The sequence below is a fragment of the Felis catus genome, assembly GCF_018350175.1.
Source record: "Felis catus isolate Fca126 chromosome C2 unlocalized genomic scaffold, F.catus_Fca126_mat1.0 chrC2_random_Un_scaffold_48, whole genome shotgun sequence".
Taxonomy (NCBI): Eukaryota; Metazoa; Chordata; class Mammalia; order Carnivora; family Felidae; genus Felis; species Felis catus.
In genome coordinates this window covers 207,338-220,592 of record NW_025408506.1, presented here as the reverse complement: position 1 = coordinate 220,592, position 13,255 = coordinate 207,338, and the positions used below count along the sequence as shown (strand labels likewise).

Here is a 13,255-nt window from a genome sequence, read left to right as displayed (position 1 = left end):
TCACAGTTTCCTGTTTTTTTTTTTTTTTTTAAATTCCAGTTAGTTAGGGGCGCCTGCGTGGCTCAGTCAGTTGGGCATCTGACTTCGGCTCAGGTCATGATCTCACGGTCTGTGAGTTTGAGCCCCGCGTCGGGCTGACAGCTCAGAGCCTGGAGCTGCTGACAGCTCGGAACCTGGAGCCTGCTTCGGATTCTGTCTCCCTCTCTCTCTGTCCCTCCCCCACTCATGCTCTGTCTCTCTCTGTCTCGGAAATAAACATTAAAAAAAATTAAATTCCAGTTAGTTAACATCCAACGTAGTATTAGTTTCAGGTGCACAGTTTAGTGATTCAGCACTTCCATACCTCACCCGTTGCTCATCATGACAAGTGTCTCCTTAATCCCCATCACCTAGTTCACTCATCCCCCTGTGGTAACAGTCAGCTTTTTCTCTATAGTTGAGTCTGTTTCTTGGTTTGTCTCTCTCTTTCTCCCCCCATGACCATTTGTTTTCTTTCTTCAATTCCACATACGAGTGAAATCATACACTATTTGTCTTTCTCTGACTGACATATTTTGCATCAGTTTCTCCACCTTGCAGGCACGTATAAGAATATCAGTTTCTCTCAAAAGGTTGTGGCAAGTAACCTCAAATGGACGGGCTAAAAACTGTCACAAGTGCTTTGTGAACTGGCCAGAGCTAGACAGGTGGACGGTAAAACAGCAGTGGCTCTTTGTACATGTTGCCACAGTGGTTCATGGCTTTTGTGTGATTTTGGTTCCTTAGCCTTTCAGCCACAATAATGTTGTGGAATGGGTAATTCCACTGCCCACTTTTAATATATTTAACACATTTTCCATTCTGGCATATGGTTTGCAAACCGATTTATGAAATGTAAGCTAATTGATTTCCTGAAGCCTATCCTATTTATAATGAAGGATGACAAGATAACAAGGAAAATATTTCTTGTGAGGTACCACTCAAGAAACTAAGGGAAGAGACTGGAGGCTAAGATGTACGCGGAAAGTGAGTGCCCACACCAAGTGCTTAGAATCGCAGCAATTTACTGCAGAAAAGTACTTTAGACATTATCTAATCCACTGCTCTCCAAATTTGTTTTTAGCATCAGAGCCCTGAATTAAACCAAATATCAGATGGGCCCACAAAAATATAAAACATAAAAGTAGCTCTGCCCTTGACGAAGTCAGGAAAGAGCATGAGAGCCCCATCTGCTCCTCACTGCGGCTGCTTCTGAGGTTTTCTGGGGCCCCAGAAATTCTAGGAATGGAGCTTGAATAATGCCCATCTAGTTCTAGCAGAAGCCCCTCATTTTCAAGACAGAAGAAATAGAAACAGGCAGGTAATTTGACTTGTCAAAGGTCATATACTATTTTACAAAAGATTTTCAATAGTTGCCAGAGCAGGGGTTCCTGGGTGGCTCAGTCAGTTGAGTGTCCGACTTCGGCTCAGGTCATCATCTCATGGTTTGTGAGCCCACATCGGGCTCTGTGCTGACAGCTCAGAGCCTGGAGCTGCTTTGGATTCTGTGTCTTGCTCTCTCTCTGCCCCTCCCCTGCTCATGCTCTGTCTCTCTCTGTCTCAAAAATAAATAAAACATTTTAAAAAATTAAAAAATAATAATTGCCAGAGCAATTGAATATTCATTGCAAAAAAAAAAAAAAACTAAACTAAACTAAAACCTCCACATAAGTCTCACATCTTATACAAAAAATATTTCAAAACAGATCATGGAATTAAATGTAAATCTATAAAACACAGAGGTGGGGGGAGCACATAGGAAAAACTCCCCAGGATCTAGAGGAGACAAAGAGTTCTTAGTCTTGATACAAAAAGTACTACCCATAAAAGAAAAAAAAAACTGACAAATTGACATCCTCAAAGTTTAAAACTTTTGCACTGCAAAATATCTTGTTAAAAGCTCAAAAAGACAAGCTATAAAATGGGAGAAAAGATTTGCAAAACACATATCTGAGAAAGGACTAGTATTGAGAACACGTAAAGAACTCTCAAAACTCAAGAGTAAAAGGGCAAAGAATACAATTAGAGCATGTTCAAAAGACACAAAGACGTTTCACCAAAGAAATGACACAGATGTCAAGTAAGCCATGTTAAACACCATTAACCACTTGGGAAGTGCAGATTAAAACCACAATGGGATAGCACTCCACACTTATCACAAGCGCTAAAATAAAAAATAGTGACAACAGAAAATGCTGGCAAGGATGCACACTAAGTGTATCACCCATTTGCTGGTGAGAATATAAAATGGTATAGCCACTCTTGAAGCAATGCAGCGATTTCTTTAAAAACTTGTTAACTACCATACAATCCAGCGATTGTACTCCTGGACACGTACCCCAGAGACTGAAGACAATAAAGACTTATATTTACACAAAAACCTGTACGTGAGAATTTAGAGCAGCTTATTCACAATAGTCAAAAACTGGAAATAGCCCAGGTGACCTTCAAGGTGTAAATAAATTGTGGTATAGCCATACCGTGGAATACTACTAGGGAATAAAAAGCAACAAACTATTGACACATTCAGCAACCTGAAGGAATCCCAGATAAATAGGCTGAGTGAAAAACGCCAATGCCAAAATGTTTCATACTCTATGATTCTTTTTATAGAACATTCTCGAGATGACAAAATTATAGAAATAGAGAACAAATAGTTGTTGCTAAGGGTTAAAAAAAGTGGTGAGACGGAAGTAGGTGTGGGTATAAAAGGACAACCTGAGAGATTCTAGAGATGATGGAAATGTTTTCATCCGGATCATGCCAATTTCAATAACCTGTCTGTGATATTATACTACAGTTTTGCACGCTGTTACTATTGGGGGAAACTGGCTAAAGATACAAGGGCTCTCTGTCGTATTTCTTACAATTGCATGTAAATCTACAATTGCCTAAAAACATAGGCATTAGTTAAAAAAAACAGACCAATGCTTTTTTTAATATAGAACATAGAAGAGGATAAATATGTGGAAGTTATATTGAGGCAGATTTTAGCTGTGCATAAGGAAAACTTCTTTGAAAGTGATCCAACAATGGAATAGAGTACCTTGTGCAAATAGCAGGCTGTCACTGGGAATGTTTAAATACAGTAAGGGTTGATGAAAATAACATTTCCATGGTGGTGGTGGGAGGGGACAATAGTTAGAGTAAGAAGGCCTTGAAAGGTCCCTTATAAGCTCTAATGTTCTCTCATTCTATTTCCCAGGAACTGTACAAGGTGTGATCCTCAAATCAACACCATGAAGTAGAGATAATTATTTCCCCCATTTTACAGATGAGGCATATGATGTTTACAGCAGCTCAGGAACTTACCCAAAGTCACACAGGGGAAAAGGGCCAGGACTCAGATAAGCCTACCTCCAAGACCAGGTTCCTAATCCCATTCTTACTGCATTGCCTCCATTGCTGACACATCTGTGGCCCTTTTTTGAATACTGTTGGACCAGGTAACACCTGTGAGCTAATTATTATGATCACCATTTTATAGATAAGGAAACTGAGACTGATGAGTTAACCATCAGGCCTAAAGTCACAAAGGTAGTAAGTGACAGAGATAGAGCTCAATCCCAGGTCTGTCTTCTTATTCTAGACTGCATGTTCCTGCTTTATACCACTGATTCACATCACTAACCAAAGGAATTATTACTAAACGACATTTCATTTTTCCCTCTTCTCAAAAACCCATTGTGTAGAGAAGTTGCAAAAGCACAAAGAATAAACATTTCATGTAACAATACAGGAAGTGTTTAAACATTTATATGCAGAACTAGTGAGTAATGGGAAAAGGACCTTGGGGAATCCCTGCTCTTGTCCTGCAGGAGAGGTGTCAAGGTGGGGCTAGAAGCATCTAGAAAGTACCTAGACTCAGACGTTAGGGAAATGGCTATAACCCATCTGGTTGGGTAAGTCGATAGGCAGGGGCCATGTCTACCCATTTCATTTGGGCACAAGATAATATTGTGCTTCATAAACATGAGTTAACACAGAACCCATTAAAGATACATTTATGAAGTCCTCTACTATGATCTGTGTGTGTCACCTTTAAGATAAAAAAATACTTTAACAGTTCATCTGCACCGATTTGTTTATCTAGTTTATCATCAAGAGGGGCATGAAGGTAAGTCTGTAATCTTTGTACAAGAAACAGGCTACCCTGTTCATAGCACCCTGTTGGTCCCAAAAGATATAACTGCCCCCCTGAACAGATAGGGACAGGCTGATTAACTTCTGCTCATGTCCATGAGGCCACCTGTGTAACAGGAATACTAAGAGCACTTTTTCACAAACTACTCCCAAGAATGCTGTGGAAGTATGAAATACTACCACAGACCATCCCTAGTCCAACAGTCTCCCAATGTGATTTGAACCCTTTCAGCTGCATTTTTTCCATCCTTGGTCCTCCTACACTGAAATGGCCCCATGAAGCTCTGCAGTCTCAGAATGACTACTCCACAGCCCCTCAGAGCTCTAAGGATCTTTGGTCAGACATCCTCACTCTGCAGCTGAGGGTTCCACCTCACTGCCAAGTGAACCATCCTCCAAACCAGATGAACTATCCTCAGCCACTGCCTGGAATCCTTCCAAGGCTCCCCACTACTGACTCCCCACCTTGCCTCCATATTTTCATCACTGCATCCCAGGAAAACCAAACTATTCATTATTCCTCACACTTACCTGGAATTCCGTTGCTAACACTGCACCTTCTACCTGGAGTGCAGTGCCCATTTCCAAATGCCCCCCAAAGCCCCACTCTTGGGGATCCAGGTCAGATGCCACCTCCTCTCCAAGATCTTCTTGCAGTCGGCCAGAAATGACATCTCCTTGGGAGTTTCGCGGTGCGTTTTATCTAACACCCATTGTGTTTCCCACACCTGCGTCAGTTACTGGTGTCCCGGGAATAATTTCTTCTGCTGGTTCTCGTTTGTCTCTATACCTTCAGTTGCTAGCAGAGCGCCTGGCACAAATAACTGCTGAGTAAATGTCTAATGAATGAAGGAATGAGAAGCTCAAGCCCAGGGAGGACAGAGTGGCTGGGGTTTTCCAGCACATAAATCATATTAATAGTCTTGAAAGCCAAAGTAATATCACCTAATATCTTATAATGCTAATTACTTGTATTATAATCCATATTCATCCAGTGAGGACGGTGGGTTTAAAAAAGCCTTTTGGATGGAAACCAATTTGACAATAAATTTCATATAAAAAAATAAAAAATAAATTAAAAAGCCTTTTTGGGCAGGACCAGTTTTCTAGTCATGATTCGGACACTTAATAACTGTGTGACTTGGAGACTGAGTCTCTCCCTGTGGACTCAGTTCTCCAATTTGTAACAAAGAGGGGTATTTGACAAGTGGTGCAAACAAGGTTGTCTGGAAGCCTAGAGGTCCTCCCCACCACCCCCAGCACACCTTGCTTGGGATCCGGGTCGTCTTTCCCACCGGCGGCAGCTGCTGGGGTCCTGGGGTCTCCCTGGCCTCGCAGCTGCTGCCTCTTCGGCTACTGGCCACGGGCCCACTCCATCTGCTCCCTGGGAAGGTCAAGGCCACAGCAGCTCACCCCCACTCAGCGCCAACCCTCCAGCGCCAACGCCAACCCCACCGCGAGGAGCTGTCCTGGCGCCTCGGACACTGCTGCGCACGCTCAAGTCTTCCGCACCCGCCCGCGCCACCGCCTGGGTCCCCACCCTCACCTGGAAGAGCCCGACAGAACACCTGATCTGTACGTACGCGCGCGCGCGCGCGCGCGCGCGGTAACTCACAGACACACAGCGGTCAAAGCGCAGCCCCAGCATGGAATCCGACCAATGACTGCAGTGCTCCGCTCCCAGCCCCTAGGACACTCCTACATCAAACTTTGATGGTCCCAAGGGCTGTGCTAGGGGCTGCAGTTGCGAACTTGACTTGTGGAGACACTCGTCATGAATGCACACTCACCGCTAGCTGTACACACCCTTCTAGCGCGGCACAAATTCCTTTACCCAGGAAAGGACCCATAGTCCCTGCGCCCCAAGAAAGCAGCTGGGTCTTTCAGCAAAGGTGGGGAAAGGGAGTGGCCTTAGAAACCCTCCCTCCCGGCTTCCCACCACACACACACACACACACACACACACACACACACACACACACCTACCCACAGGGTGAGCGCTTGTGAGCCTGATCCAGAGCCCAAAGGCTGTGAGGACACACATGGACCCCGTTCCCTTTGGACCCCTCCCTGTTACCACCCTCTAGCCTAGGATCAACTTCGGAGTGGGAAGGGGAGAGAAAGGAGAAAGGAAAGAAGAGTGTGCCCTCCCGCTACAGCCAGGTATTAGTTTCTCCCAGGGGCAAATTTACCTGGATCCTGATGGGGTGGGGCCTTCCTTAAAGACAGAAGTCTCTCTCTCTCAGGCAGTCCATTCATTCCCCCTCACCTCTTCTGCCCTTCCCCTACCAAAGGTCTGGTTCTGCAAGTCCCTTATTCAGCGTGATTTAGGTGCACGTGACAGAGCAGGGCCTAACTGACTCTCTTTCAGGCCTGGAAGGCCAGCAGAGGCTTCCAGAAATAAAACCGTGTGAGTTAAAAATAAAGCTGGGCATGAAGAGTATCCCCTTTCTCACTGCTAAGAAAAGGGAGGCCAGGAATACTAGCCAGCTAAGTAAGGAAAGCCAGGCGGACTGCTAAATGAACTTTTTGGAGCTCTGCACAGGACTTTCCTGCAAACAAGTCAGAACCTAGATTTTTACTCTGAATTAAATGGAATCTCAGCTGAAAGGCAGGATTCAGAGGCTGAAATAGCTTGCTAATTTTGTGTGTGTTGCCACAGTGGGATAAGAATTATGTAAAGATGCAGCTGCCTTTATAAAGGAATCAGGTTCTGTCAAGATTAAGGGTGAATCTGCATGGTTTGAAAGTGAGTCTGGGTTTGGCAACTTTGGAGACATAGAGAAGGTAAAAAAGACATCGAAAGCATCAGGGATCTGGGTACAATTACTGGCAAAGTGGAAACTAGAACACTTGAGAGGTTGTGGCTTTGTGGGTTTTTTTCGAGCTTATATTTTTATTACATGTTCCCTATTTAATATATTTTTAGAGTCCTAAACTGAATCAGATATGCCTTTCAATCCTCGTTTAAGGTCTCGGAGAGAAAGCCATAAACATGCATTTACTTTATGTTCCTCAACTATTTCAATTGAGTCATCACTGAAGGAAGTGGTTCATGATTTTCTACAGGAGAGTTATTGTGAGCATTTATAAAGCCATCCTGCTTATGAGTTAAATTTATTATGTTTGCCAGGTTAATCTGTTTTCTCTAATCGGACACTTAATCATCCAGTCTCCTCTCTGTATTATGGATTCATGAGTGTGAACCAAGGAGGATTGCTCCAGTCAGGGCAAAATGATAAATTATCATTTCATTTTGGGGGTATTTGTGATTAAATGCATCATAATAGAATTAAAATGAAATAAATCTTATGATTTTACTTCCAGATCCCTGCCAGGTATAGAGAAAATGCATTTGGTTTAGGGTAAATTCAATTTGACATCTGAATGAGATTTGTAGGAAAAACAGAGAAAGCGTTGTAGCTCAGGAGAACCCGGAGTTCTCTCTTCATTTCTACAGATTGGAGTGATGGTTAATCACTCAATGGTACTCTATGGATGAGCAGCCCAGAATTCAAATTTCCAGTCAGAAAGAATGAGGAATGAACCGTGGGCAGTTATAGCCAAAGTTTACCTGAATCTAGGGTTGTAATCGTGGGATCTCACGGGCTGCACGTGGTGTACGATGGGAACAGATGTCAGATTACAACCAAAGGACCATTTGCTATTATTTTGGCTGTTATATTAAGTGAGGCACCACGTGCACGGCACCCCAGTTGTTGCCTAACTGGGTTGGAAGCGTTGAAAAACGTTGAAATAACTACAAAGAGGATGATTTAGTCATGTTGGTTGTTGAATAAAGTTCACATTCCAGGGAAAGCGCTGTGACAAAGCGAATCATTATTTGCGTTTTAATACATAAAGGCTAAAACCGATTGGCATTGTGTGATGTCAGACAGAATGCTCGAGACAACTTTTTTCTGTGTGGATATTTTACACACACACACACACACACACACACACACACACACACAATCAGCAAAGTACTTTCATATCCTTTGTATCATTTGATCCTCGTAACAAATCCATGACTACTCACGTCCTGGCAGTTGCCCTGAGACCTAAGCCATGAAGTTCCTCATTCAGTGTCTGTGGGGATTGGACCAAGATCAGGCCTGTTTGTGGAGAGGTCTTCCTCTACCCAGACTTTCTCTTTATTAGACAGCAAAAGCAGAGTTTTCCTTTTAGATTAAAAAAAAATAAAATTAGAAAGAAACCCACATGCCAAACCCCACAAAACCAAAAGGCCTGTACAAATATGAGGTGAATGAGGCCTGGTGCAAAAAAGATGGTCTTAAAAAGATCTCGTGCCTTGCCTGAGATACTTGCTAAGATGATAATATTGGAGGCTGTTGGCTACATGAGCATGGCAAGTGAGAGCTGAGACAGTCGCTCAAATAGTTTCGACCCTGTGCCCCGAAACCCATGCTATTAAAGTAAAAACTTTTTTCTTGACTGGAATATCCAGGCTCATGTCTACTCAGACTAGATTTTTACACAAATTGCCCAAGCCTCTCATCCAGTTGGCCTTGTACATTCTTGGTCAGTATGAATGGATCTAGAGATTTGTTTCCCTAAAGACTCCTCATGTAGTGCACATCCAGGCTATGTGATCTGTCTGTGATTACTGCTTCTGAGTGGTAGTGTGCATTTGAAATGATGAAGCTTGGTAAATTAGGCTGAACTGAGTCGCTGGGGACATCAAGACGACGGGTAGAGAAAAGAATGGTTTAATGGGGACCAGGTCAGAGGCACAGAAACCTATCAGCATGTGTCAAGGAAGGAAGTAAATGGGCATGCCTTCTAGAAGAAGCTGCCTGCATTCCACCCAAGAAAAGAGACAATGGAAAAGCCCTGGACGGTGAGTCAAGACAAGAGTCTTCGGTTCTAATCTCAGTTCTGCCACTTGCTAGCTGTGTGACATAGTACACACAGAAGGTTCCTGAAACCTTCTAAGCCTGAGCTATACATGTGCAAAACAGGAAAAATAACACATAGCTTGCCATCATCAGATCTGTGGAAAGGTCTTAAAATATACAAAAACAATATAAATAACAGTAAATTCAAACTATGCTTGGTGAATAGATATACCAGGGTATCCTTAGAAATAACACTTAAATTTCACCATATTCAGCCAGAGAAATGGCTTAATATATACATAATATTCCTATTTCTGCTTTCCCTATTTTCCTCTTCCATTTTCAATTCAGAACCAGTTGTCTCATTTATTAATTGTAACATTTACATAGTATAAATATCTGCCACTTAAAAGTGATACTGACAATGCAGTTAAGCCTTTACTGCCTTTTATTAGTCTAATAAATGAAAGCCCATCACTAAAAAGAGGCCACAAATATAAAGGATTTCAGGGACTTTGCCCTAAGGGGAAATCAGACAATGCATTTGGGAAAAGGAAATTCTGACTTGGTCCTCTATAAAATGCTAAATTTCTGCACAAAATCTTAGAACACAAGTGTTTACAGGACTCTTGGTGACAAGAAAAGCGATAGTAAATGTGCCTTAGCACTAAAATTCCTGTATCCATGGAAACCTGTGAAGTTCTGTAAGCACACACGCACGCAGCCTACGTATTTATTGAAGGGCTGAGGAAGCGATCAGTAGGTTACTACGCTGTGAAAAGCTGACAGATTGCTGGGAGCCGCTCAGAACATGCGTGGATGTTTTTCTCTTGCTAAACGTAATTACAGTAAAATGCAGAATCTCAGACATTATGGACAAAAAACATGTTTATATATGTATAAACATATATATTTATATTTCTGTCTCTCAGAATACAGTGTCCTTAAATCAGATATTTGACCAGAAAAGACTTGAGAAACCATTAGCATTTCCCTCCCCCACTCCACGTTTTTGGCTACATTCAGAAAGTCTCTAGATTTTCCATGTGTGCACATTCAGATATTTCTTGATTGGTGGGAGAAAATGTTACAAGCTTTTATCAGACTGACTATTCCTGGGAATTTGAATGCGTTCCTGGTCAATGCTTCCAAATGTATAAGTGCTTCAAAAGCAAAGAGCATAAAAATATCAGAAGGGAAGAATCATCTAAAGATATTTGAAGTGTTTACATAAACAAAGACCAATATTCTAATAAAATAAAAGCAAGTTTTGCTATTTATGGAGGCATATTTACAGTGTTCTATTTTTGAAAACATCCATATCATCTCATTTGGTTCTTATATCAACCTTGATGGGTTATTATTAGCCCCTATTTCCTCTTCACTGCCAAGTCCTGGATTCTTTCTCGAATAGTATTCTAGATTTTAATGACTTAGAAATGGTCAGTGTTTTTGTTGAAATGCATTGAAACAGGTAACATTATTGAGGGTTTTTTTTTAATGTTTATTTATTTTTGAGAGAGCACAAGTAGGGGAGGAGCAGAGAGAGGGGAACAGAAGATCCAAAGCTGGCTCTCTGCTGACAGGCTAACAGCAGCAAGCCCGATGTGGGGTTCAAACTCATGAACCAGCGAGAACATGGCCTGAGCCAAAGTCGGACCCTCAACCAACTGAGCCACCAAGGTGCCCGGCATTACTGACTTCTTAAAAAGACTTTGTGTTTTATCCTTTGTGTTTCATCACGGAAGTTTTCTCTTTTAAAATATTTTCATGTTTAGCTCTCTGAAAATGTGCTGTCCAGTGTGGTAGCTTTCAGCCCCATGCAACCGCTGGGCATTTATAATGTGGTTTGTCTCATTTTGAAATGATAATATTTGAATATATTCAGTTAAACTAAGTATATGACTTTAATTCACCTGTTTCTTTGTACTTTTTTAATATGCTTACAAAAATATTTAAAATTACTTATGTGGCTAGCATTATATTTCTACTGGATGGCTCTGCTCTAATGAAGCTATCCACAGTCTCCACAAGGGATCTGTTTCTCATCATTTCCTGTACACCATATTGGCTCAGTCTTGCAATTGGCCCGCCATACTTTTCACCAGAATAAAGAAATTAACAGCACTGATTCTTTCCTAAAAAAAAAAAAAAAATGCTTTACATTATCCTTCTTTTTCCAGGCCAGATTTCTATCCTTTTCTCCAATCCAAATCTCCATGGCAAAATCCCAGTAAGTAAATTGACCCCGTTCTTTATCTTGGCTTCCAGAGAGGCAATGAGGCAGAGCACCCGCACTGTGAGACCTGGTAAACCATGCAGGATACACAGTTTGCCAGGGAAAGAACACTGGATTCGAGACAAAGCCTGTTAAGTATCTAGGAATTGGCTTTGCCACTTCCAACTATAATGGAAAAATAGCTGAAGCCATTTTGTATTACTATCTTCTTCTTTTGCTGTAAACTGAACTCAGATTACAACCTGAGTTATAATATCGATACTCAACTGGCTGTGTGACTTTTGTCAAATCATCTAAGCTCTCTGGGCTTCAGTTTTCTTTCAGTCCATTCTATTTGTAATGGACTTCAATAATTAAGCAAATTTTATAGATAAATCCTTGTCTAAGAGTTTACAGTGGTTCAGGACTGTAATGACTCGGTTTGAACTTGTAAAACTGGGAAGAAAAGAACATATGAAGAAATAGTAGTTTTGCTTCCAGCTACATCAGGAATACTTTCAAAGAGTTTCAGCTGCAAGTAAGAGAACACCATATTAAAAAGTGGCTTAAATATAAGTACTATGTTGCTTTCCTGCACAAAACCTTCCCAAGATTTATGTCCTTCAGAATGAAATCTAAAATCCTTACCTTAGTTTCCTAGCCTCTAAATGATCTAGATGCCAGCCATCTCTTACCTCATTCCTCCATTTTCTCTGTTGCTCTCTCAGTTCTGGCCTCTCTGGTCTTCCTGCTGCTCAGGGCCTTTGCATAGGCTATTCCCTCTTCCTGAAGCACTCCTTCCTATGCCCCAAATATCTGCATAACTACCTCCCTTGCTTCCTTTGGGTATCTCAAATGTCACTTTATCAGACCTTCCTTTATCAACCTATCTAAAATTTCACCCCCATCACTCTCCAGATCCCTTATTCTTCTTAACATTTTACAGCTCTTAACTTCAGCTGACATGTATTTAATATTGGCTGCCTTTCCTCCTACTAAAATGTAAGTTCCCTGTAAACAGGGATTTTGTTTATTTCATATATGTGAACAAATGAATCCCAGCACTATTACAGTGCCTGGCACACACACACACACACACACACACACACACAAGCATCCAATAAATGGTGGTTGAAGGAATACTTCAGCAACTGAATGATATTAAGTTCCTCTGTCAGTGATCTTGAAATCCCCTTGGTGTTCTCCTCCTTGCTGCAAGATGGCTGCAGCTGCTCCAACCATCATGTCATCACACAACCACCTTGAGAAGTAGGTAGAAGTAGGGACAGTACCTTTTTCTTTCTGTACTTCTTTCTTAACATGGAGACAAGTACCTCCTCTAGAATCTTCCAGTAGACTACTTTCAACTTTTACTGACTAGAATTGTGTCAAGGGCTACCACAATCTACAGTACTTGAGAAATACTGAGAAACTATTTGGCGTTTTTAGCCTTCAGAGAGAGAGAGAGAGAGAGAGAGAGAGAGACAGGCAAGGGAGAACAGTATGATTAATAAAATCACCAGGCCAATAAAATGGCATGCTTAGTACATCCTGCTCATATCACATGGTTGACTGATAAACCATGAGATCCAGAGGCAATCAATAGAGTACTTTCACCGTGTCATGCTCCTGCTTTCCCCACCTTTCACATCTTGAAAGTGTAGCCATTTATAAGACTTATCTTTCCATTTTAATCACTGTTTCATTAACAACAACATTTATAAATCATTATGGGGAAAAACACTTATGTAATTCTACTGGAAAAATACTTACGTAATGATGGGTGAGTACACCAAGGAGAGAACTGGGTAGACAGATGAAGGAAAATGGTCAAAGGCATGCATACCTCAGAACAGGATGAAAGAAGAAAAGCTGAGAAAAAGTCGTGCTGAGGGACTGACACAGCTGTTTGCTAATGGGGCTGGAGGGAGGGATTTTCTGGGGTGAGGACAGGAGCTAGAGGGGATAATTTCCTACTCGATTTCACTTCCCTTGATCCATGCTTTGCAAAAGAACC

The 13,255-nt window shown here is 41.7% G+C and overlaps 1 protein-coding gene across 5 annotated transcripts in view; it reads right to left on the bottom strand.

The window, feature by feature from the left end:
• The window catches only part of PLAAT1 (phospholipase A and acyltransferase 1), a 34,172-nt gene extending 27,662 nt beyond the window's left edge, over window positions 1-6,510 (bottom strand). Inside the window, exons 1-2 of one of the 5 annotated variants that reach the window (XR_006593436.1) lie at window positions 6,354-6,507; window positions 5,427-5,545 (exon numbers count right to left, since the gene is read on the bottom strand). Coding sequence is in view for 3 of the 5 variants with exons in the window: in XM_023260301.2 (XP_023116069.1) it covers window positions 5,427-5,545; window positions 6,354-6,420 (186 nt within the window). In the remaining 2 variants the exon portion in view is untranslated. Of the gene's footprint in view, window positions 1-4,692; window positions 4,973-5,426; window positions 5,670-5,707; window positions 5,825-6,353 lie in introns of those variants that run through there. The other 4 variants (XM_023260301.2, XM_023260303.2, XM_045051521.1 and 1 more) reach the window with 4 other exon arrangements.
• Window positions 6,511-13,255: the final 6,745 nt, after the last annotated feature.